This window comes from Brachionichthys hirsutus, chromosome 2 (genome assembly GCF_040956055.1).
Source record: "Brachionichthys hirsutus isolate HB-005 chromosome 2, CSIRO-AGI_Bhir_v1, whole genome shotgun sequence".
In the NCBI taxonomy this organism is placed as follows: Eukaryota; Metazoa; Chordata; class Actinopteri; order Lophiiformes; family Brachionichthyidae; genus Brachionichthys; species Brachionichthys hirsutus.
Window position 1 is genome coordinate 10,134,850 of NC_090898.1, and position 27,664 is coordinate 10,162,513.

The window sequence follows — 27,664 nt, forward strand, 5'->3', positions numbered from 1 at the left end:
GAACTGTCCATAAAAGCATGCTTTTGTTAACTGCCCAAAAATATTTGATAGGGATAATTATGGTATTTAAATACAGAAGAAACACAATAGGAATACTTGAATACAACAACCATATAACAAGAGAGAGGCCTGCTATGCAAGAACAATTTCCTTTCCAATAAATGCAGATTTAGTCATAATTACATACATAATTAAATTAGAATAGCATATAAGGGCCTCTTATTTACCAGATCTATACTCCTGAGGCTCACTTTGACTGGTTTAATGAAGAAAAGAGACAGCATTTGGTTTCTTGTGACCTAAAATCCAGGCCTATTTTGATCCTGAGGTTCCTCACCTTTTCATATCCAGCGCATATCATTTTTTTGTCCTAAAAATAGTGTAGCTTCACATAAAATGCTCTAGATGTCAGTGTCTGCTTGATTTTCCCTTGACTCCCTCTTTTTGAGAACTCCAATAAACTCATTCTAATGTGAAAGGCATAATAAATACATAATTCTAATATTTCCTTTGCTTTGGCAAAGAAATAAAATAAAAATGCCATTCATTTTGTAACATGAATAAATTAATTACACTGAAGTCATTTTGTAGAACAACTTTCCCAGAGAAATAAAGCCGACTCACCGTTGGACAGCTTTGAACGACACCGGCAAAGATCCTTTGTGCTGACAATGAGTCGGGAGATTTTTAGTTGACCAAACTACCCGCTCAGTTCTTTTCTGACACGTGGATAGAAGAGTTGTGTTTAGTGTTTGTTAATCTCTCCCTGTGCATAAAACCAGAGTGAGGATCCTCAGCGTGTTCCAAGCTGGGTATTGGACTTTGTGGCTACAGCCTGTGCAGAGACAGATAGGCCTGCCTGTTTTATATGTAAAGCTTCCAGCCAGAAAGCACAGGCCCAGAGGGGACTGCACACAACTGCTTTGTTGCAGTTAAACTAACTGTGATAGGGTCCCACTGACTAAGCTGCTTTGCATTCTGGGAGCACAAGAGATAGGAAAGGACGCTAAGAATGGTAGGTGGGTAAAGCCGGAATTCATGTTGATAAACTTTTGGGCATCAACGTCGGTTAGGGGTTAGGGTTAGAGACCAAATACAGTCACCACCCTCCTGCAGCAGGACACTGTCCCTTCATGAACAGGAAGTGAGATGTGTGTGTCATGGACTGCCAACCCCAGAGAAGCTGCTAACCCGGATGGGGTTCCTGGGGATGTACTGTGCCGATCATATGACTGAGATCTTCACTGCAGTCTTCAACTGATCCCTGTCACAGGCCATCATTCCCTCCTACCACCATGAGCCCCATCCCCAAGGAGTCAGCTGCTGATAGCCCGAATGATTGCAGACCTGATGCACTTTACGCCTGTGATCATGAAGTGCTTCAAGGTTGATCGAACACCACATCAGAGACACGCCTCAACATGCATTCGGATCCCCAATTCACTTATAGAGCAAACTACTCTACTGAGGACACCAGCGTCACAGTAGCTCTCCTCACGGCGCTGAGTCACCTGGAACACCAGGGGAGCTGTGTGAGGATGCTATTTATAGGCTAGAATAGCATATTCAACACTGTAATCCCAGACACGTTAGCTGACAAGCTCTCCCGCCTCGGACTCTCCACTTCCAGCTCTCCCGCCTCGGGACTCTGCAGATATTTAAAATACCTCCTGTCTGATCACCCACAAACGATCAGAATCGGCCATCACACTCATCCCTGGCTCCCGACATGCTTTTGTACTCTCTTTACACACATGACTGCACACCAACCTATCTCTCAAATGCAACATCATCAATTTCACTGACGACACCACCACGGCTTTGCCCCGACAAATCACTGATTTTGTGTAATGGAGCACTTTTCGAGCGTTATGACTCGGTGAGATGACTATAAATTCAACATTGCAGCGAAACACAGCTTCATACTTCCCACACAGTCACAGCGATTGGCCTCATTTTAGCCTCTTGGGCATGTTATCATTGCAAATGAGTTTGTTATCAACAAGACAGTCTAGAGCAAACACATAAACAGTGAAATAGAGGAGTTCTCACAGTGGCTCGTTTAATTCATTATAACGTCTGTTGTTTACTGAATAATGTTTGTCTTCTTTTGGGTTTTGCCTACAAATGGAGTGTTGCAGAGATAAATATGTGTTATTATAAAAGGTTGAATACAAATAGGTGTTATACAGTCATGCCAAGTGCTTGAGCTGCATTTCAGGATGAGATGAAACATTGATCAACACTAATAATGCATGCACAGTGTTTTGCCAATTTGATTTGCAGCTGTTGAGCTGCAAATCAACAAACCAACACAGGGACACAAGGCTGGAAGGCAGAGGTGTGCTATCTGGTTCTGCTCAGTCTCATTGTAATTTCCTGTAACGCGGGGCATGGCCCTGGTTCTCTCAGCAAACAGTTTGTCTTTGAAGAATAATTTGAAAATATACATTTTAATAAGATGCACTGAGGCACTGCCAACAAGACCGAAGATAAAAAGGTAAAAAGGACATTTCATATCTGAAATGAACTGTTGGTGGGAGGGAGGGGGGGGGGGGGGGGATAACAGAGTCAGAGAATAAATGGGGGGAGTAGAAGACTTGTAATAGCAATGTTTTTTTAAATTGAAGTGCCCGGAGAATGTAAAATGGAATGCACGCTGTAGGCAAATCAGCGGCGAACATGTTGGGAATGTCGACCACTTTAGCGCCATTTTTAATCTTCTTCGCAAAATAATGCAAACATTGCAGGCGTCTTCATCTTCAGCCTATTATTCCTCCACATAATGAAGCCACCTCTTCTATCAAGTCTTTGCTTTCAGGCAACCACTAACTTGAGTCATTTTATATTTGTTTGATGATAGAAAAATAAAATTAACAAGTTCACTCACTAATACAAAAGTCCCACCACACACACAAATTATGCATTGGATTTTGGCACTTTGTTATTGCCAAGGATTCTCATTTGGCCATTACATTTTCTGTTTCTCTCTCTTTTCTCTTTCAATATATCATTTCTTTCCCTCTTTCTGATTCTTCTGCTTCTTGTTATAATAAGATACTTTTTGAATTACTGAAATGTGTGTATGCGTAACACAAAGCATTACAAAGCACAATTCCTTTTGCTTGACCACCTTGCTTCCCTTCTGAAAACAACCCCAGTGTGAGGACATGGTGAAAGGTGTCAGGTTTGACATGCTTTGACCTTTAGGAGACCAGCTGTGCAGAAATGACATTTTAAACGAGGATTTCTCCACTTTTCTTCACAGTTTTTACAAGGTGAAAAATGTACACAATCCCAAGCGACCCCTTTCGAAAATGTTTTTAGAAACTGTACGCATACACACATGAGAAGTTAGATGAAAAGCCCTGTAAAACAATATGTGCTAACTAATCCTATGTGGTTATTAGTGAACACTGTGACAGAGCTGATAAGAAAACCTGGCTTTTGGAATTGCTCACAGTGTGGAAAGCCATGCTGATTGAAAACCAGGAGGACATTCATGATTTCCAACATGACACATTCTGAACACCAGCTTAAACGGCCTGACAAATCCCCCCCTCGCTCCCTGCTTTTGTCACTGTGCTCCAGTTGATTTTCATTTTCGACCCTCTCTTTCCGTATCACCTCATTTAAGCGTTAATATTTATATGGATTCTTCTTGTCTCTGTGTCTTACTTTGACCTGTGCTTTCCAGTTGAGTTCTTTATTTTTATATATTCCGGTATATTATTAAACCTTATCCCCTTTCTTTTGCTTATTGCATCTCATCTCTGTCCTTTCTTACCCAGGAGCTTCATTGTTTGGATATAAGACCTAATCACTTTGCTGATTGAGGCTTTTGGTGATCGGGAAGTATATTAGAGTACAATATACACTGCTCAAAAGAATAAAGGGAACACCTAAACAGCTCAATCACGTCTGTGAAATCAACCTGCGCACACACACACACACACACTGATTCTCATTTTGACTTGTCTCGAGGAATTTCCACTGACGTTGAAGGAGCCTGTAATGTGATTATTATTTTGAATATGATTCCAATATCAGACATCCGTGGAATAATCATTTTGATTGAGATGGCTTATGTTTGCTATTTTCTCTCAATGCATTCCACAAACTTTCAACTGGAATATTTGATTCATTGATATCTAGGATGTGTTATTTTTGTTCATGATCACGTTGATTGTTAAACAGGCATCCTTCAGCATAGTTTCAGCGAAAGGTGCAATGACTGTATAAATATACAAGCAGCTTTGTTTCGCAACACAAATTAACCTGATGGTGTTTCTTGGTTTCATGATGCTCTTTGTTGAGAGTGGGTCCCTATGGACGCAGTTCTCTGGGCTATAATGGTTATTGCAGTCCTCTAACAGCTCATTTCTCCCTCATAAATGGCTGTGTTCTCATTTTGTGCACTGTAAAATGTTTCATAATAATTTAGCATTAATTGTCAGCAGCTTCACCAGCAAATGTGCATTTTAGAAATAAACATTCTTGTAAATCGAAAACACAGTCAGTAAATTACTATATATTAAAGTATGCTAACTACAGTAGAGTGTCATCCTCTAATTCATATGATGAATTTTACTGTAATATAACAGATGAGAGAATTTGGCACTTTATTATGAACTGTATTTCCAGGCCAACATGAGGACTGATCATTATAAGAAATAACTGTTTATGGTGCATTGAAAGGCATTAACAGGACATCATTGTTTATGTAAAAAATAAAAATAAAAATGCAACTTTAGGTCATATTGGAACCTTTGTTCTCTGGGGTTTTAGTTAGAGAGAGAGAGAATGAGAGAGCAGGGGTGGTTTGGGGGAAAGGTGCCAGGGAGAGGGAGCTGATTATTCCAGGTGTTTTTAGTGTTGAACTGATTGCTCTCTTTCCCCCAAGCTGGATCAGGCTGGAGACATGCGGCACATCTGAACTGTGGAAGGTGAAAGCTTTTATTTGTGTTTATCTGAATGTAAAAAATAAAGTATTTTGACAGCAGCAATAGCAAGACAACAAAGTTGCTATACAAACAATTTAAAAAACCCTCTTTGATTAGCAATTTCAGTGTCACAAAATTGTTAAGGGGGTTATTTTATGAGCTCCCGAAATATAACTTTTTAGACACAAAAAAAGGACAGCCGTGCCACGAGCAGGTGGAGATCTTATGAAATTACTTGAATAAATATCAGCTTAGCCCACTTGTTCTGATGAGTGAAACGTAGATTGTTGTGTAACTTGCTATGTCCGTGCCACTTTCACAACCAGTTCCACGTCACTGCTGCACAGTGCATTCTGTTGACATGCTTCTATGCAACATGAGTGACTTGCCATCTAACAGGAGGCCTGGCACGCCCTCTTTTATGTCACTCGCACACACACACTGAGACACGCACACTTTATTTCCTCCTCTTCCTCTGTCTTTACGCAGCACTTTGGAAGTAATTGCTACCTCACTAAACTGCTCAGACAACGGACTGGATGATCTGAAATAAAAGCTTCAGGTTATTGGAGCTCCCGTGATGGAGTCGATGATGATGATTGGCGTCATTCCACGACATTAACAGCATCCTCAGCGTGTCCTCCTCGGATCCTGAGCGTGAGCGAGGAGGAGAGAAAGTGTGAGCGCGAACCGGGATAGAGGGGAAGGAGCGAGAGGAGGCGAAAGGCATCACTCAAGAGGAGGAGGCGTCGTTTGATGATCTCCTCTCCTGCGCGTGAGGTCGGCCAAACGAAGCGAAGGAGCGGACTTCACCTGCCGGAGGGAGTCGAGCTCGACTTGCTGCCGCGCGGCGGAGTCGCGTGCGCCGCACCGCACCGCACCGCACCGCACCGCACCGCACCGGTCTGCGGGGGCCACACCGCGGCACTTTGGATAAGTCGCACAGCTCGGGATCCTGTCGTTCACCCGCGCACCCCCCCGTGACAAGAAGTGCTGAACTCGTCGGTATGAATTATTGAGCCGGTCACTATGAATTACTTTTAATTTTTATTTTAGTCCCCCCCCCTTGATTCTGGAATGGGGAACCCCCGCCCCCCACGGTGGTGACAACAAGCCCAAAAGTCGCGCTGTTTGTGTAAGGAGGTTATTTTAAGCAGGATGCCGGCAGGTCGGTGCTGCGTGATCCCCGGAGCGCGGTTTACGTCCCTGTTCATACTTGTGTCAACTCTAAACACGAGGGTGACTGATGTTGGAGGAACCCACCAAAGCATCCCTCCTTCCGTGTAAGTGGATGGATGTGTGCGTGTGTGTGTGCGCGCGCTGTGATTATTATTTTGATTGTTCTTTTCATCCGTGCTGTGTGTGCGTGCGCGCGTGTGTGTTCTTTCTGCAGAGTGAAGCTTTGGGCTTCAGCGTTTGGTGGGGAGCTGAAGTCCATCTCTGCGAAGTATTCCGGCTCCCAGCTGCTGCAGAAGGTGAGTGCGGCGCCAGCTTGGATCCACGGAGCTCTTTTACTGGGAGTTCAGCAGATTGTTATTGTCCAGACTTTGTCTTTAAAATAAATACATATATTATTACATCAGTAATTAAAATGTAACATTTTTTTTTTTTTTTTTTTTAAGTGGCTTCAATAGCCTTGAAATCCGATTTTTCCTCTGGTGAATCTTTTACACCATTCCAGCAAACATAATGACACTCAATATTACCCTTTTAAGAAAATGACGACTGCTGAGTAATTTTTCGAGTCGAGGGATATTTTTCTCTTCATCTCTTAAACACCAGGACTTGTGCATTTCATCCATGCACAAGCTTATTCTGAGCGTGTGCCTTTTTGAATGAGAGTTGAATGTTAAAGCCGAGCACTTTTGACTTCACACACATTTCTATAGACCCTTTGTGTGCATTTATACTATAAGGTCTGCTCCTATCCCTCTTCCACTCTGCTTTGTGGTATTATTGTGTGATAGAGTGGGATGGAATGTACATTTTTCCATAATGGAGGGTCAGTTGCTGAAGCATGAGTCAAACCTGGCTAATGGACAGCTGGTGCATAAAGGGCCGTGATGAAGCTACCCTCTTAGCGGGTGCCCAGACACAGTGTTGTGCCTGAGGCCAGCAGTTCCGGGTCCTATAGTGAAGCCCTACTGCAGCGTTTGTGTGGCTGGCAGAGATATTGTGTTATGCTCACCCAGGACCCGTGTCTGTCACTTACACGTGCACTGTATGAGAACATACACCCACAAGCACAAAAGCGTGCTCATGACCACACACTGCATATTCACGTGCGCAGTCGCATAGACACGCATGGAGCTTATGCCATGGATTTCATCAGCCGCTGAGAAGGCAGAGGAGTGGTGTTATCTTTTTGACAGGATATAAAAAAAAAAATGTTCCCGGTTCTCATCTTTTTTTTCAGCCTCCAAAAAGGAGATAACCCTCCCACAGAGTGACGACCTCTTTATGAAATGCAAATGAAGGCCACAGGGTTAATTGAGCAAAGAAAAGACTGGTGACCTATTTGTGGGAAAAGTGCATTTATTTGCTCCCAACTGGCATGTTGCTGGGATGCACGTTATTATCAGATGGACGGGATGTGTCGGTAAACATGCATCTATACTCACGAGCTGTAGCAACATGCCGGTCGGTTAGTTCTGTATGCAGTGTCTCCTTTGTGCTCTTTTCCAGAAAACCTGAGGAGGAACACCGTTCCCCCACGGGCACATAGCCTTTTAAATAGGCAGAAAGAATGATGGATGTACACTGTTGCACATGGAAAGGAGAATGTTGCTGAAAAGAAAAGGCTGTGTGTGTGTGTGCGTGCGTGCGTGCGTGCATGTATTTGTTTCCTCTGGGCAGGGGACAGATGGAATGAGTCTCTCTTCAGTTATCTCTCTGACCCATGCTTAACAAAACTCCCTTAGAAATAACCACACCTCTGCATAAGCCTCTCTCTCCCTTTATTTTATACACTCAGACATAGACGACATAAAGTTACTGTAGAGATTTAAAATGGTACCGGATACTTAAAATGTTTAGAAGCTGCCTCATGAACATATCTAACATAATTCTTTGTTAAACAACAAAAGAGTGCTCGTTAGGTTTTATACAAGACAATCTTTGTTTCCTCTCTTGCATCTATTGTGGCTGTTCCAAATTGTGTTCCAAGTTAAGTCTTCAATTTTACATTCGAGACTTAATTTGCAATACACTATTTAATTCTGTTTTGTGAGTGGCAGCCATAAGAAGCTTAATTTAATATTTTCAAAGATAATTCATTACGATGCTTTCAGGTATGATGCCGATAGCTTTGCAAGATCAAATGGGAACCAGATTTTCATCTCAAATATTAAAGGGCATGCATGAAATAATACTAAGTTGTAAAACATGCAGAACTTATACAGATTTGAATGTTATAAATATTGACTAAATTCAGCAGATTTGCTTGCTGTTTACAGAGACAAAATGTAAAATATATATATTTTTAATCCTGTTGGCTCACATTTGGCCTTTTTCTACCTCCCCTTTCTCCTGCCTCTCCCCTCCCTCGCCACAGCCTACTTCCTGTGTCCATTGGAAAAAGCTCTTGTTTCAAGGTTATACCAGTCACGGTGTGTGTGTCTGTACGAGCATTTAGAAGTGGTTGTGTGTGCACTTTTGTGTTTGTGTCCTTGGAAAAAAAACCCAGACATGATCTTTATTTTGTTACACAAATCAAAAGTTGGCATCTGCAGTCTTCTCGTCAGTCTATGTAAAAATGAAAAAGTGTGGACACACTCTCACACCCACGAAGGCAGGAGAGTTCTGCTTGAGACACTTTAAACATCTCCCAATGATAGTTCGAATCAGCTCTGTGTTTTACCCTCTTTACGGCTATTCTGTTGAAATCTTTAATTTCATGTATCATTGAGCAACCTGTCTATATGAGCCAGTCTGGCTGGGATGTGTGTGTGTGTGTGTGTGTGTGTGTGTGTGTGTGTGTGTGTCTGTTGTTGTTGGGACATTATGCAAGCCGGAAATGCCTCAGAGGCACTTGATGATGGAAGATACAAGGCAAAAAATGATCATTGTGAGGGTTCGCCACTGCAGCTTTCTGGGGCGTTATCCTTGTGTGCCTTATTTCTTATTGTAAGCAGTGAGGATGAGGAACAGGCAGTAGACTCGTGTGGCAGAAATGTGTTTTTGTTAAGTTTACATATCGACTTAAAGCTTGCACGCACACACACACACTCTCTGACTCGCTCACACACAGAGGCACATGCACAGAAAAAGAGCGGTGGAAGATTGGAAGGTTTAATGATGTGTGACAAGAGTGTGCTGAAATCGATTTTCCTGGGTTGGGAAAAATGTGTGTGTCTGGGTGCATGTGCATGTATGATATAGAGTGGTACTATACGCTGCTCCTTGACATGCTGAAAAAAAAAATGCACAAGTTCTCCAATGAAGTGGAAAAAGCTTACACAAAGCCATGAATAATGCCAGGGCATATGCTTTCCAAGGAATTGTGTACCATCGTTTAATGTCGTACAAATAATATTAAGCTTGAAACAAAACACAAACTAAAAAGCAAACTACTCTATTACTACTAACTCATAAATAAGAAAATATTTTTGAGCAGGAACACCTCAAGTATTGTTCATTTCTTCCTTTGCATATTTCTGCAGTGTATTTGTGTGTATATTTATATGCATACCCAACAAATGCTGTGCACCCTAGGACACTTACTTTTTAACCCTCTCTTTGCCTTTATGCCCTACGGATGACGTGTGAGTGTGTGGAAGCTGAGGGGGGTGCTATGTGTGATGGTGCCATTCTGCTGTCAAGGGTTGGTGAAGACGGAGGCGTTCCAGTGTAACAGCGTGTCAGTGGTGGGGAGACGGCGGCAGATTAGATTTAGCTTTGGGAAAATTGAATAGCTGTCAGGTTTGGTTCAGCATGGCTTGAGATGAGGTGAGAGAAGGGGGGAGCGTAGGGCTGTGTACTGATGACTGTCCGTCTTTCCTTAACCTCCCTTAACCCTCCCATCTCTTCTTCTGTCTCTCGTTCCCGCCCTCTCGTTTTGTCATTGACCAAAAGCACGGTCTTGCTAAAGGTGTGTGCATTTTTGTGTGTTTTGGCGTGTGTGCCCAAGGAAAGGCGGAATGTCACGCCACCGAGTTAATAACAGTGTTAGCAAGCGGTAATACAGCTTATGCTTCCGACCCATCGCATTGTATGGTAGTGGGCCAGCTTTAGCCAACACAGCCGCTTGCTCATACTGTAATTAGTGCTTTGTTGGTGAGAACAGCGTTAGAAAAGCCTCTGTGAATCAAACACCGGGTGCCTTGACTGTGGAGGGCTCGGGAGCAGGGGGTGAGGCTCTTTGCTACCAGATTAAAGAACTTAAAGTCTTAAAGAGCACAACCGTTCATGCTGTGTTTGTGGCCTTTAGAAAATGAAGTGTCTTTTGTTGATGAGGATGATTCATCTCTTGGAATCACCTTCCAAATCCCTGAATAAATTCATTTTCCAGTGTGAAAACGGCTTGATTTAGTATTAAATCAAGGAAAAGGAAGTTGATTTTTCTTGTCAGTTGTTAAAGTTTTGCTGCAGATGCACACATACATGTACATTCATGTGCCTTGTGTGTTCGAATGATGAATGGGAACACCGAAGATAAATATCCACTGTCATTTGTCATCAGCTCCTGGTCTGGCCCAACCTCAGTCGGCCTGCAGATACAGCGCCTCTTACTGTGGCTTTACACCGGACTCCAGCAGACATGCATAAATCTACAACAATGCGTGCACACCCATTCTCACACAGTTCGGTAATCATGACAGATTGTTCGCTTGGTGTGCTCTGGACCAATTTGCATGCAGAGAATAAAACATTATCCTAGTTGGTAAAGGGGCGGGGTCTTATCCTAGTAAGTATGTTAATGTGTGCAGCATTGTGTGAAGGACTGTCTGTGACTTGCTGGTGTCCAGATCAATCATCTATGCCAGTTGTTTGGGTCCATCCTGTGTGCTGTAGGTAAGAATAGGAGAAAGGACATCAAACCATTACAGCTGCTCCATCAATCACAATAACCTCCCTGCATGTCTCGTATCTAGAAGCTCAGCTAATTAGCATATGCTATGCTCCGAAATATAAATGAACTCGTATCCCCAAACTTTCGTTTGTCTCTCACTTTATCTTTTTAATACCTTTAAACTCTCTGTCAACTCTTCTCCCTATCAACATTTCACCCATGTGTTTTGGCACCCTTTTTTCTCTACTTTCTTCTTCTCCCTCCATCCCTGCACTTTAATAATGGATGGGATGTAGCCATGGCACTAAAGAAGTCTTCAGTCTCTGCTTTTGTAGCATGTTCCATCAGCAATATCTTGTTCGACTGCACGTCATGAAAATTGATTGAGCCATTCATATTATCCCCCTCAAACCTCCCCCCCAAAAATCTAGAAAAGTACTCGGAGACCACAAGCAGCTCATTCTCCTCGTAATTTGATTTGCACCATCCACGTGGTGATCCGGATCATCTTTAAAAAGTTCCAAATTCTTCTTGGTATCTTTATACACCAACAAGACTTGTAAAATGTATTTAAGCAAATGTTGACGGCAATGATTTTAAAAATAAGTACAAATACACACCCATAAGTCAAAAAAAAGTTGAATCTCCCATTTTAGATCTCTATTTCCAAGGACAAATAACTTTTAGGCACCCACTACAATGCTTTGCTCTCACCTAATACATTAGTGCCGGCTGCTCCTAGAATCAATTTCCAACTGTGAGAATGCACTAAGCAGAATAGGGAAGTTGCGAGCCACATCATACATAATTTCATATGAGGACATCAAACACGCTCTGGGTGTTGAAATGATTATTGTTTCAATGAATTAATGCTGTGAATAAAAAGATGTCATGGAGATTGTAGAGAGTGTGAGAAAAGCTGCAGATGTACGCTCTAGCTGGCATCTGTGATGTCGCCTTTAGCCCTGTGGGAGTGTTGCGTGTGTGTATGTGTGTTTGTAGGTGGGGGGGTACACCATTAATGGCAATGCATGTGAGGACAATGAAAGATGGTGGTCATTAGGGATGGCAGGGATTTGGCACCCACTCTCAGGGGCAATGGTGCATACCCAACAAACGGCGTGCACCCTAGGACAAACTCTTGAGCATCACTATCAGCGAGGCCATGAGTACACTGGTATTCATGTACAGCTGTTATTCTACTGTTCTTCTCGATAGCCCTCAGGCAGCTGTTAACACTCTGTCATTTCAGAAGCACTTATACACGCACACACTCACTCAGGGGGCTGTGAGTCTCTGACTTGTGTAGAGCACCAAAATGTAAGCGTGTAAGTGGTTAGCATGGCGAGATAAAAAAAAAAAAGCGCAACTTTGAATATATGGGGTAAATTCTGTTGTAAGCGCTACAGGTCCCTAAGTACGGGATGAAAACTTACTGCATCACAACTCTGTTTTCATTTCCCAGAGTTAATGGCAGCTTCTGATCCACAGTTTATCGTCTCAGGAGAAGAAAAGTGCAAAAAGGACTATTAATCAAAATGTAGATTGATGAACTGACACCTGAAGACGAGCGATGCACTCTCTCTGAGGCTGTGTTTTCAATTCATATGGTAATTTTCTGACATACACACACATGAACCATGAAACAATGTGCTGCCATTTCTAATAGGTGTGTCCATTTTCTCCGTTTACAGGCTGGTTAAAGGCTTAATGGCAGCAGTGGCGCCTGGGTCTGATTTAGTAGAATGAACTAAATCATGATCGTCAGAGAGAGATAATCATTGTCTTGTTTTTAAACACTTTGTACTTATGAGGACGCTGATCTGTCACACACGGATTGTCTGGACCGGTTCCCAGTTTGCTGCAGGAAAGCAATTTTCATTTCATGAACACACAGGACATATTCACATGCGATGCAGTTAGCTGAAGTTTTGAAAGCATCATTTCAAATCATTTGAGGTAAATAGACGGACAACACAGCCTGGCGAGCAGGCGAGCAGCAGTTTTCAGTCTCTGACCTTGCCTCTAAATGTATGGGAGATATTTGTGGCCACAGTGCAACCTTTCCCTGCTCACTTCTTCCGGTCTATTTCCTACCCGTAACTGCAAGATTGAGTGGTCTGTGTTTGTGTGTGCGTGCGTGCGCACACATGGTCCCAGACGCCTCCCCGTTCATTTACTCTGCATTGATCTAACTTTCAGACATCTTTGTGTTATGATCAATACTATATTCAGCCCCACTGATATATTGCATTATAGCGAATGAAGTCGCGATGAAGGTGTGGCCGGTGAGGCGAGAAGAGTTTTATCCGTGTTTGAAGATGTCTTGTTTTTATGTCTGTGTGATTAGCATTTACAGTGTTTGATTTACATTTTGCCTCTCCTGTGTATGTGTGTGTGTCTGTGTTACGATCCTGGGGGAGTGCTGCTGTGCCACCAGATACAGGACTGAGACCCACATGCTTTTGAGGCGAGGAGGACAAGCGTGAAATTAATTGTTCCACTTCATCTCCATCCAGCACTCGTCTTTTGAGGGAACAATTTGTCGGCTGGCATGCAAGAAAGAGTATAAAAGCAGGAGGGTGCAGCAGCGCGTTGGCGCTCCGAGGAGATCCCGTGATCCAGCAGTGACTTCCTGCTTTGGATTTGGGCTGACACTCATGACCCTAAAACACATCACTCAAAGTGCAATTGTTTCAGTCTCTCCACCTCACTCTGTTTTTGTTCCACATGTCTGCACACCTATACACACTCAGACACACAGTGGTGGTCCAGTGACATTATTACAGGAAGCAGAATTAAACTACATAATGCATGTCTCTGCTTCACCTTCTCTCTTGTCCTCTCTCTCTCTCCCCTCCCACTCCCCGAGCCATGTTGGATGTAATTACAAACATGGCTTCGGGGGAATCAGTGGGCCTTTGATATGAAATGATGACACGTTTGTTCTGCTGAATGTGTTTTAGCACCTGAAAACACACACAAACATCATTCGATGGAGAGCGCTCCATCCAGAGATAAAGTGCTCTTATATTTAGTGGCTTTTTGTTCCAGGATTTTAGTTGAATAATCCAGGAAGATCCGTGTCAGATGTAATTAAAATTCTTCCGATTTGTATTAATATAGTATTTTAAAAATACACAATATTCTCCATGTGTCGTGAGCAAATTAAAGTATAAAAGTATCAAACATTCATGCACTTGCATGTCCAAAAATACAAATACATGTGCCACATACTTAAGTCTATTACGCAGTGTCCGTAACGCAGTAAGAATTGTGACTGTCATTTTCTTGGCAACATAAATTGTATTATGAGTATAATCACACTAATCAACTAGAAAAGTAAAGCAGGTCAATCCCTTCATAATTGGATTTACACATCCACATGATGATCTGGATGGATTGCAAAGCTCCATTTACTGCGATGTTCCAGAAAGGTTCCTGGTAAAATTACCAACATTTCCTGAAGATTTCATCAAGATCCGTCCAGAAACTTTTGAGTTATCTTGCTAACAGACAAACAGTCAAACAAACCAACACAGGCGAAAACATAATCTTGTCAGTGGAGTGAATTAATGTGGTGGTAAAATGTTTTAATTCTCTCTCTCTCGTCCCTGAGTTTATCCAATCAAACTCATCAATCTGTATTCAGGCAAGAACGCACACAAACAGACTAACTAGTCCATAGACAGGAATCATCTGAGCAACTAACAAGCAAAATCGATAGCACTGTTTAAAATGTTGCCCTTTTCCCATCTTGTCAATGTAATTCAGATATATGCTGAAGAACATAATTCATAAGCCTGTGTCAGTGCACATGCTTTCTATAATATGAAGAGTAATCCTTTATTGTCAATGGATGCAACACACAATGAAATTGCATACACAATTTAAATGTATATATATTTATTGTGTGTTTGTGTGCATATTTCTTTTGCGTGTGTGTGTGTGTATTTGTACATACTGATGATTGTTTTCATGGGTGCCCCAGAGGTGCCTATATGATTAAGTGTCCTCTAGCATGCTCTTGCTATGGACAACATTTTACGAGCTGCCCTTGAGGGCACCCATCCATCATGCAAAACACGATAAAGTACCACTGGAGATCCTCTTCCAGTGGACAAAAATGGGATGAACTGTTTCAACTTAAATATATCACAACATTCAGTGTTGCATGCAGAGATATAAACATATTTTAGTGGCAAGCATGGAACAGAGAATGCATTGCACTAAATAAATACTTAATTAAGCTCAAGTCCAGTCAATATTTTAGGTTGTCAGAAATCTGCCTGATGAAATAACCAGCATTGCAACCAGCATTTTTTTCTCAGCGCAGCAGATGATGAGCAACTAGGCCAGTGTATTAAAATATTTTTTTTAGTGTAATTGTAATACTATTTAGACCTTAACGTCTGGATTATCTGAACACTGCAGCAGTTCAAGCACGATTTTACCACCTACAGTCGCAACATTGGAAATGTAAGGGTGTCGCAACAACTCTGCAGATAAAACAGGTGTCTGAATCTGACTCATGTCTTTGTGTTTGTATTCAATTTTCTGATATTCTGCTGTCATGTCAGCCATTGAAGCTGGTAATGCAAAAAAAATTGTGGTTTGGATGTATGCCGGTTAATTTTTCTGAGCTGATGTAATGCGAATAGAACAGCTTTAGGCTAAGTAGGGCTGGTCTGCTCTGCTCAGCCTGGCTGAACACAACACTCACAGCCTGTGGTCAACTGGACCCATTTAGTGTCTTACTGACCACACAGACAGGATCATAAACACATTAACACTTCGGCTAAGGCGGTGGGCACTTTGCACTTTCGTCATTCATTGGTGAAGAGTAATATTTGTTGGCTCTGGTTCCGTTTTATGGGCAAATGTTTCGTGGAACTGTGGACACATTCGTTTCTAACCCTAACCCTAAAGAGAGCAATGCTTGGCTACGACTGCATTCTTGAAGCAACCTATTCATATTTATAATTAGCAAAGGAAGTGGGTGCAATAGAGAAGAGAGATGAAAGAGAAAAGCAGGAGACACATAACGGAGGGAGTGAAGAAGAGGAAGCTCTAGCCAGCGAGGCAACAAATGAAGAGGAGGATGAAGCAGTCTGGTGAAGAAACCAGTTGAGCCAGTTCAGGTTTGTGCCTGACAGGTTTCCTGATAAATTTGACAGCCCACCACCACCATCCAAGAACCGGTCCTTTTTTCAGCTATCAGCCAGTCACTTTGATTGGTTGCAGATGGTGATACTTCAGGGTGCAATTGGTTTGCGGTGCTGCTGGTGAGGGGCAGGCTTGCTTGTAAAAATATAAATCCTTTTTGTTGGTTCTGATGCAACTTTCTTTCTTTCTCTCTCCTACCATATGTGTGACGGAAGCATTTTTGGATTGCTGAACCATGGCTTTGAAGGGAATTTTGATACTCTCAACTGTTTTGTCATGACTTGCAAATGAATTTGGCAGCAACTGTGCCACTTCGGCTGCCTTTCAAAGATGCGCAAGGCCATTCAGTGTTATGGCTGTGAACAGACTGCTGATGCTATGATACAGAGATAAGCGTGAAACAGTGAGCGTCTCCTTTTATGAGCCTCATTTTATTCATCTTTCCATAGATGCTTACTGTCAGCAGCTCGTTGTGCCTCCTGCTGCCCTCCGTCCAGATTCGCTTACAGTGTTATCAGAATTGCTTTCAGAAATCTCTTCTTAGTTCTTCTACAAATTATTTTCCAAGTATTTCCTTCTTACATGATTATCTGGGCATCAAAACATATATAATTATATAATTAGTTTATTGTGCTTAAAGCTGCAATCAATTGACTTTGACGTGAATGCAAAATCACCCATTTGAGCCTTATTCCATATACTTGTTCTCGCATACAGGTCTGCAAATCCAGATTACATTTCACACAACCCTCCGTCCTACTTTTAATTTTATCTCTCCGTGCTCTTTCTGTTCATCCATCATCCTATTCTACTACTCTGTCTAGTTTTTGCCCTCTTTGTTTCTTCAACCTACCTGTATTTACTGTACAGTGTTTCCTCTCCTATCACTTCCTTTTCCTCTTCTTCTATGTTTTTTTTAAACCATTTTATACTATCTCTCCTTCCCCTCTTTGGTTGCTGAACTTTTTGCAGTGGCATTGCACTATAAACCAACTTTTGTGTGTGTGTGTGTGTGTGTGTGCATGGCATGTGTGGAGAGGGAATTAGTGAGACTTAATGTCACTGTCCTCGTTTAAGGAGCTGGTTAAGTTAAGCACCCTACTATTGCTTTCACAGTAATGTGATTTAGTGCAGCACAGATATGGAGGGCAGCAGTGTGACACTGATTCCAAGTGGCTGGAAAATGTGAAGGTAGGGTATAATATTCTTGGCCCAGATGATTGGTTTCGTTTATTTGCAGATTAGTTTGGGTAAGCAACTTCTACTGAGTTGTAATTCACTTTTTTGAAACTGAAATTGTATTTTGCAGAAATGTTACTGGTCCATGTTGAATGTTATAATTGGATTCGTACAGAACTACCGCTGCAGATTGTGGCTAGTCTATTCACAGTTTTGAACGTCTGCTCTCATCCTGAAATAGAAAAGCCTTCTTCCCTTGCAGTTCTTTATGATTTTAATTGATCTAAAAGTAGTTTAGGCTGATGGGAGTTTTAAAGTGAACTTCATTTTTAAATGTGTACAATTTGCTTTTTATATATTGTACACCGCCAAAAATTGTTTTCTTACTGATTAAAAGTAAGGTATGTTTTTAATTTCATGATTACAAGTAGTTCCAATCTTGCATTACCTAAGACATGAAAATTAATGTTGGTGTGAGCCCATGCTGCAGGGTACAGACATGCATTTTGACATTACATGTACAGCAAAAGAAAATGTTCTGGAATTGAGTTGCTAAGCAACGTGCATTTTTATTAACATTTTTCAGAAGTACAAAGAGCTTGAGCGGGCAGTGCGGGTGGAGGAGATTGATGGACTGCGGCTGGTAAAGAGGCTGGCAGAGGACATGGAGGAGATGTTTCATAAGAAAGCCCTGGCAATGAAGGTACTGTGCTTCATCCATCACACTAAATTTAAACCTCTCTAAAAGTCAAAATGACTCCCTTAAATGTAAATGCAACCTGATTAAAACTCATACCTTATGTATTATAGTTGTAACCTATAGATTTATGGGTATTGGAGTACATTAACGACTACCTAAAAAAAAGAATTTAACTGCCTTTCAGTTGTATGTGATATATAGATTTCTAGAAAAACATAAAGCGCTGGTCTGAGCGCAGTGAAATAATCAGTCGAAGACATACACACATAACGTAGCATGAATGCACTAATCCACATCTGTACATAAACACGTAAATACTACTGTATAAGAATGAGCACATGCATTTTTGGAGCATTTTAGGATGTGTCCACAGTGCATGGATTCTCCAGCTGCATCTTTAGCTCCAGGTGATAGATACTATCAGGACAACACGGTGTTGTTGACAGAAATTGGATTTCTCCCTGAGAGTCTGATCCAAGAATGTGAGCTGACAGCAAAGAGAAAAGACCACATATAGTTACGAATCATTTCCATTTTTCAGATTTGCTTGTGCAGATAATTATTCATAACTGTGACGCATTTAAATGCTCAGATTGCGTAGATATGACTGTTTCAGAGTGTTGCATCCACTGTGGAAGCATTCAAATGTCCACCTGTCCACACAACAGTCTTCACTGAGCTTGACGGAAGAAAAAAAAATGGTTCATGCTAATATGAGTCATCTGGCATTTTGAAAATATGACTGCTAGTCAATGATTACTTGCTTGAAAACAAGTTTCAATTAATTTTGTTGCACAAATATCTCCTGAATTAAAAGCTAACCGTTTTAATCAGCTTTCTAATACAAGGAACATTTTTCTTTGACGAAACGCTGTAAGAAATAATAATAAATGTATGTAACTATTTTTGTTTTTTCATTCCATGAAGCAAGTCTTTTCAAAACGTGTCAAGTGTCAGATTATTTTCCACGTTAACAAACATGTTTTTTTTGGGGGGATAAGATGTATTGCATTTGATGCATTTAAGATTTTCCATTTCTGTCATAGTGTGTTAAACCCTGGAGATATGAGAATGTCTTAAGACACCTGCCCAGATGCTGGATGCCTGATTACTGTAAATCCAGGGGGCTGTGTATGCTAGTGCTTGTTCACAGTGTATGTGTGTGTGTATTAAAATTATGGGGGTTGATGAGAGGATTACAGAAAACTGGTCACAGGGATGATGGAATTTGCTCAATTGTAAAAGATTATAGATGTTTGAGAGAGAGAGAACAAATATTACAGGAAAGTAGTTGGAGGAAAGTGGAAGACTGACTTAAAATGTTTGCATCTATTGGACATTTAGCTCTAATCACCTGCCATGATCAGTTCACACCTCCAAATCACATTGGATTTGTTCAAAGCAGCAGTGTTGAACAGTCCTTTTCCTCCTCCTCCATCTTTCTCCAGTTACTCTGCTCATGCCGTCTGTAGCCCTGCAGTTGAACCATCTCTCACCACTTCATCTACCCCACCCCCCACCCCCCCACCCAACAAAACATCTTCCCCTCTGTGCTGCTCCAGTGCTTGAATTTCAGAGCAGGCCCTTGTCCATCCGCATTGGTTTTATCCAACCATCTCTATTTCCTTTCCCCCTCTTTATCACTCGCCACCAGCTGCTGGGAGACGACATCCTCTGTGAAACGTGTCACCTGTAAATACCCGTGTATATCATGCCATTCTTTTGAATGGATTCGAGAAGGGTTGCGGTTAGGCTTTTATATCCAGAGAGAAAGAGATAATGTGGAAGAGACACAAAGGTTAATTTAAAACAATTCAGCTTCATGCAGAGTGAATGTAATTGCCTTTAGAATTGGATGTGCTCGCCTCTCTATCCTCTCTCCCATATCGTTCTCCACATTGTTGTGGCATACACAGCCTCTTCTCTGTCTGAGAGACAATGAAACTTTCGACAAGAGTAAGGTTTTTTTTTTAGTAGTGTCTGACAATTGAAATGGCAGAAGCAACTCCACCATTATAGATCAGTTTGAAAAAGACAACTCAAACAAAGTTTAAACTAAACTCTGGCAAAGGGTATTGTGTGTGTGTGTGTCCATGATTGTGGTTTGCATGCATGTAGTGTTTGTTCAGCAAAAATAATTGCTAACAATTTCTTTTAAATATAGTTTTGACTTTGTTTAATATTATCATCATGTCGCAGAAATTAACCTCCTCCAGCTTGTCTGCCGGCTCAAATTTGTGGCGACAACACTCGGCGAACGTCTTATCGCAGTTTAAAGGCACGATGCTATTGTAATGGCTTCTTTGAAGTCAAGCATGGCTGTGTTTCATGTGGCACACGCTCTTCAAAGCAGAGTGGCTGCCTTGCTGCAAGGGATATTTCTCCTATAATGGCACTGGTCTCTGCATGCGCGAACCTGCTGATCACATTTACCCGTTTCAACTATGCCTCTGCAGTCGTCAACACTATTGCCAGAGTAGAGCAGGGAAAGTCCTCATTATTTTTTTTTATTATTATTATTTTTTTTATCAAGGTACAGGGGGGGCATTAATGACATTTTTTCACCAGCAAAAAAACTTCTATGAACCTTACATTTTAATTTTGCTGACATGCAGACTGAATTTCAAATTGAGAAGTTGTTTTGTGGACATTTTGAGACATTTGCTGCATCAGTTTCTTTACTCAAGATATGTTTTTCTCCCTAAGAGGTAAACTAAGCAGCAACAAACATCATGATTACCTGATACTGCAGACACTGAACTCCATTGAGAGCTGAACTCCAGAAATTGTTCATTTATATTTCTGTAATGATGTGGTCCAGCTCTGCAATCTAGTCCTGCTCATTTTCCCCCATCTGCCCGTGTCACTTACGCACCCCACTGTCACACCGAGCTCACAGCACTGAGCTCCTCATTTCATCAGCTGTCCTCAAACTCAGATCCTTTCCAAGTGTCTCTGTCTGTTTCCGTCTAACAAGCCAGAGCCAGCCATTATATTTTAAGACTGAAATGTCCCCGTCCATGTCCTTCATCCGCATCATTTTTTCTGTCCAAAAGAATTCAAAGCGATTTCTTTTTCACCAGAGAGATGACACGGGGATGTGGACAGGTGGCATGAGAATGAGAAATATGCTAATTGTTAAGACAAAATATTAGTAAAATGTAGTCCAAGCAGAAAATGAAAGTGAAAAGGTTGCAAAGACATTGACAATATAAAGAGTTGAGAGATGGTGGGTTTGGGTTCAGAAATTCTTATTTCTTTCATATTCCCTGTCATACTTCAGAACTACTAAGAGCTTGTAAAGTATTGATGACTGGTCTTTCCCTTTCTCCTACCCTTTCCCTGTGTAACTCTCCATCATGCTCTCTACTTGGCTTCTACCCAATATGAACGTGCAAAACTGATGAGTCAAAGTGTCACAACGCGCTTTTCCCTTTTGTCGATTCTGCAACTCTTCCAAGTCTTCTTTGACACGATTAATTGCTGTCCTCTGTACTATTGATTCAAGCCAGTCCTACTCATACCCATCTTGGGTCTTGATGAGAGAGGGGTGTCGTGGGACAAAGTCCCTTGGAGCTGTCCTGATCCAGTAGGACAGGGCTTAGCTCATTTATCTTTACAAATTATATCAGAAACAAGTCATTCAACATCATCAGTGCACTACATGTGTGCTTTATTTATTAATTATTAATTGGCAACTCTACTGCTTTCAGGATAAAATGTTCTGCTATATTTGACTGTATCTTTGAGAGTATCTTTTGAAAATCTGTTTAGAACTGTTAACTGTTCGGAGAACATTCAGATTCAGACCCCTACCTTCTCATCCCATTGGTGTTGGGCTTAGATCGGTCTAGTAATACATTTAATGAGGAAAAATGCATAAAACCGAAACGGTACGCAAGTGGACCAAACCGAACGTGCAGAACCGAAAAGATTCAATACATCCGCGTGAACTGTTACACCCCTAAGCGAGACTAAATGCACTGCAAAAAAAAAAAAAAAAGAATCCAAGACTTCACATACAAGTAAAAAATACCCACCATCCTCTCTGTTTTGATGACAGCTGTTGTTAATGAAGCTGAGCTACTTATGACAGGCTGCTCTGACTTTCACAGCTTTAGTGTTACATTCATAATGGATGCACATTTGTTCAGGTCAGTGGCTTCAAACACCAGGAAACCTCCGGCGCAGCCTGTTCAGCACAAGACCAATAAGCCAATCAAGCTGACGGCGAAATGAAGGGAATCACTGTTGAACTTTTGAATGTGTAAACAAGCCGAATCCTTTGGCAGGCAAATCATAATCACAGGATGTCAGATAATAAAAGGGTTTAGATCACTGCAAATGTCAGAGGAATGGTCAAGGGGGTGGGGGGACAGGTAGAAAGATGATTAATTGGAATATTATTATTACGGTGTATTGCATTCAGTTCAGTTGAAAGAGGCCTTTTGCATTATACAAATAAACTCATGAAGTGTGATTTCTGTTTAGAATAAACAAAGTAGGCTATAAACTATATAAAGTAATGGCAGGGCTGCTCTTTAGGGATGAACTCGAATCTAGCAAAATCCTAGAAACTGATGAATTTTCCCGCCACAAAAAGCATGCACAATGCAGCTTGCCCACACGATGCATCGACTCCTGCGGTTGGGTTTACCTGAAAAATAAAAAAGAGAATTGGGATTAAATGGAATCAGACATGAAACGGACCACTGTGGTTCTGATTGACCTGTGGCGAGTACAGGTATTTAAACTCTTCTGAGGTTTTTCACACATCCTGCACCCATCCGATGACGGATGAAGAATGAAGTGTTTGGAAGAATCGTCTTGGTTGAGAGGTGAAACAGAAGACCATTTGCTTCAGATTCAACCTTCAAAGATTGCATCAGGAATCCTTACTCAAGTATTGATGTCAGAATCAAATTTTTTTTTGTAGCCTGATCAAATCTAATTCAGTCATACAGTCTCGATAGCCCCGTATATTCAGCTTTTACTCTGCCAGCTACCATGAAGGATTGTGAATGCGTAATGCAGTGTGTGTGTGTGTTTCTGGATTAGAGTGTATGCATTTTTGAGGACACAATGGGGCCATCGCCTTTGACTGTGTCAGTTTAATTATTGCTGTCATTTCATGTTGAGCCTGAGCAATGACTTCACGGGAAAAAAAGGTGATTTTCTCTTTTTTAAACAGCATCTTCTTACACTTTGGCAGCAACACCTTTTTGATAAGAAAGACATGACAGGCCAATATACATTGGTCTACAACCATAGCAACACAACAAAGACAAACACACAACTTGGAGTGTTCAATCTGGTGATCTGGTGAAATTTAAATTCACATGCATTGTCGCTGCATCTCTAATAAAAAAACACAATCACTAATACAATGCAAGTAATCTTTTCACACTTGCGCTCACAACTTTTCTTTGTGGTAAAAATACACTGCAAGACTAATCTGCAAGAATAGATTTTCTGCAGGTGGAAATCAAGTGCTTGACAGTTCAATAATGTGCAGTGGAGAGTAAATGCCGATTGACCATGTCTATTATGTTAGACTGTATTTAAGGCAGTCGTTTGTCGAGCTACTCATTTCACAATTCAGATATTAAATATATATCCATCCATACATAAAGGCACGTACATACTCTTGAGCTTTCAGAACCAGCATACTTTCATATTATCTTCACATGTACCTGCTGAGAAAAAACATTCACACCACACTGTGCGACATCACCCCCTCATAAATGCTGAAATGTCTGTTACTATTGACGCTGGCTTCACGGGCACCGTCTAACATTTTGCAGGGAGCATCGGGCTAAGCATCGAGACCTTCAGAGGATATTGTTTTTCCCATTCCTCTTTCATCCTCACTTTATTCCACTTATCTTACATCACTTTGTACCTATGGTATGCTTTATTGTGGCTTATTTGAGCCTCTCAAGGAAAGAGAGAGGGCACAAAGGAAACAGGAACATCCATACACTTGATATCAGTGATCAGAGGGAGCCAAGCAAAGAATATACAGGGGCCAGGTGCGTTGCTATGGTGCAGGCTTTAGATTATCGTGTTTGCTTCCCGCTACAGCCTGCCTGCGCACACAACAGCAGCAATGCGACAGACACACACACACACACACAACCTCGCACATAGCGCAGCTGAAATAAGCTTGCTGATTGCAGTAGTTTTAGGAGTTAGGCTATTTCAATGGAAATGCAGAATGGAAGTGCATTACCAAAACTCCGAGACAACCAAGACCAGCTGTGAATGAGAAAACCGATGCAGTATGAGAACACACCAAGCACATCACAGTTGTGAGTAGGATGACTTGATTGTGCGTGTGTGAGAGATGGGCTGCGATTGGAGGTTTAGGCGATAATCAGGGCCCGGAGTCCTTCCATCAGATCCTTCATCTCTAGCCTGAAATGCTGCTGTTTGCAAGACATTATTACTTTCACAATTCACGATTGGCTTGGCATCAGAGAGCAGACGGACATCCACGTATTTCCACATCTATCACAACTCCCCTCTTCTCCTGCTTATCAGCAATCACTGTGTATGTTCATTCATTCATCTTATTGACCCTTTCTTGACCGGCCCTGGGATTTACTGGAGCCTAACCCATCTGTCTACGGGCGAGAGGCGGGGTACACCCTGGATGAGCAGCCAGGTTATCATAGGGCCACGCATAGGCAAACAATCAATGATGCACACACTCACACACCTACGGACAATTTAGTATGACCAATTCACCTAAGTTGCATGTTTTTGGTGGTGGGGGGAAGCCAGATAACCCGGAGGGAACATACAAACTCCACACCACTAAGATGAATTGCGCCACCATGTCGCTCCAGTCTGCGTATAAGGCTTAAATTGTTTGCGGCTTATGATGGTTTGAATGAGATGATGCTGACAGAAAAAGAACAAAAAAACAGATGCACAGGCTCATGGATGGCTGAGTCCCCCAACAGGCACATGAAGCTAACGGTAGCAGCCAGCAGGTGATGAGTGTGTGTCTATGTATTGGAGTGTTCTCAGCAATGAAGACTGCCAGAAGTAAGGCAAAAATAGTCATGCATGATTCCACTGGTTTTTTTTAATGCTCTTCCGCATTCACTTTAATATTAAAACTAATGCATTTCTTCTTTCCTCTTCCTGTCCTTCTCTAGAGACTGGTAGAGGCAGCAGAGGAAGCTCATCTACAGCACGAGGATGATCCAAACTTACAGGTGTGTGCAAACAGGTATTAAGGCCTAGCAGTCAACACAGTTAATCCCTGTGTTTGTAAGATTTAGTCTAAACAATTGCTGTTAGTTGTCTGCTATCATGAGGGAAGCGCTCTTGAAAACCCGAATATTTGTTTTGGTTACGCTTTGCCGAACTTCAATGTGGCAGTGCAAGTTTGAAAGTCATAAATATGAATGTATCTCACTCAAGCTATGTCTGGCCCTTAGATATCATTATTATTTATGGGAACTTAATATATTATAGTCCTTGGTCTCAGATGCCCCCCAGTATCAGGGTTGTGCTTACGGATCCGTTGTAAAGTTAACTAAAGGTTAATATACATGTGGAACGCATCTTGTATATTTTGTTACGGGTAAAGCAATCTTTCATGTTTTTATTTAAAATTGACTTTTTGAGCCTCAAAAATAAATTGTGCATTTATAAAAATATATTTTTAAATCACTTCCAAATTCTATTCAAAGTTAAAATTATTCCATGGGTGTTCCACCCTCAGTTCTGCAGACTAGGGCAAATGCATTCAGCTAATCATATCTGCATGCACACCCCCAAACCCAGCCTCTGCTCTCATGGTTCTGCCTCAAATCCATTTGAGCAGCTTTAATTTTTAGAGTGCAGCTTTCTATAGTGTGTGTGCGGGTGTGTGTGTGTGTGTGTGTGTGAGAGAGAGGAAATGCACTTGTGATGCTTTTGAGTTTGCTGCAGATCTCAGAACAGAGTTTATTAAAGTAGGAGGAGCGACAGCAGAAACTTGGGTTTAAAGGCGGAAATATGATGCTAAGCTGACTGGGTAGAACTTTTTGCTAAACTACTTATGGAGTCTGGAGTGTATGTTCTGTGTGCCTGTGGCAGTGTATATGTGTTTACTCCGTCAGCTCTTAAAAGCATTACAGGAAATGCCCACAAGGTCCTGCTGTCACGGGCCATTAAGAAGGATCAATCACTAAATTCTACCACTGACTGCTGTCCAGCTCTGCCTCCCACCGCACCCGTTTCCTTTCCGTTTTTGATTCCACATTCCCTCTAAAATGTTGAAGGGATGTTCTCAGCATCAAAGCGGAGCACATTTTAGTATACTGTTTTTAGCTTTTTGAATTTGTGTACATTTTAATATTCAACACAAATAACAAGAGCTGTTTATTGGCAAATCAATAATTCTCAATAATTGGGATGTAAATATGTTTTTAATGCTGGTTGTATAACTAACTTCCTGCAATTTAATCTTTAGAATCTTTGATTGATCTACTGACGATGCTAAATCTGTAGCAGAGAATCTGACATATCATCTGACCTTGACTTTATCACTTGAAATACATTTAAATTATAAGATACAGTCTGTATTTTAACATTTTTTTACCACATCACTGAGCATGCCCTTTATGACTTATGATTTTAAAGTGTTTTATTGTCGTCACGTCATTATAATTGGTCTTACATTAACGTTATCAACTTCCATACATTTTGTTTTTCCATTGTTTGATAATTCGGTTATTTACTGGTGATCCATCTACTTTATGCCAGATAAACTTCATTAAATACAAGCTCTTTATTTGGTTATATTGATTTCTTAAGTGGGCGGCACGGTGACATATCGGGTGGCTGTCATCTCAGTAAGAAGGTTCCGGGTTCGATCCCTATCTGTGCAGACTGCAGAGTTCATCTGCTCTCCCTGTGTCTGCGTGGGCTTTCTCCCAGTTCTCCGGTTTTCTCCCACCTCCAAAAACATACAAATTAGGTGAATTGGTCACTCCAAAATTGTGCGTGTATGTGCCTGAGTGGGTTGTCTGTCCCTGTGTGGCCCTCCGATGCGCTGGCGACGTGTCCAGGGTGTGCCCAGCCTCTCCCCGTAGTGAGCTTCAGCAGCACCCGTCACCCAAAAGGCGGATAAAGCGGCTGTAGAAGAGATCGTCTCATCTTCAAGAAAATTGATAGATTGATCAACTACTTTGTGGGGATATAATGTGTTTTTATCTGAACTTTAGCTTAGAAATATTAGCAGTCTTATTTTTTTATTATTTATTTTATTTTATTGAAAAGATTCATTATTTCTGCTATTTGAAAATCCTATTTACTCCACCAGCACAAACAGCCACAGCTGATTGCAGCAGCTCACGCTGTGCTTGAACACCTTTCTGGAAAATCTCTCTATCACCAGTTGCAGCAACAGGTACAGCCAGCAGAGAAAATAAATTGTAGCATTTTATAGCAGAATTACTACGTGTGAGTAGTGAGTCTGTGAGTGTAGATGTGCGTGTGTGCCTCCATCTACTCATTTTCAGCTGACATCAAAGACATTGGCAAGAGACCAGGCTATAGTGACATTAAAACAGACCTTCACATGTCAGACAAACGAGTACAAAACAACAGTGGGTTGGTCCCTGCAGAGTAACGTGCACGTTTGTGCTGTATATATGTATCTGTCTG

General features: G+C 41.5%; 1 protein-coding gene across 1 annotated transcript in view; it reads left to right on the forward strand.

Annotated features, from left to right (window-relative positions):
• Nucleotides 1-6,101: 6,101 nt before the first annotated feature.
• cacna2d3a (calcium channel, voltage-dependent, alpha 2/delta subunit 3a) overlaps nt 6,102-27,664 on the forward strand; it is a 73,298-nt gene continuing 51,735 nt past the window's right edge. The window contains exons 1-4 of the mRNA XM_068753052.1: nt 6,102-6,226; nt 6,337-6,418; nt 17,885-18,001; nt 25,165-25,224. Of these exons, the coding sequence (XP_068609153.1) occupies nt 6,102-6,226; nt 6,337-6,418; nt 17,885-18,001; nt 25,165-25,224 (384 nt within the window). The remainder of the gene's footprint in view (nt 6,227-6,336; nt 6,419-17,884; nt 18,002-25,164; nt 25,225-27,664) is intronic.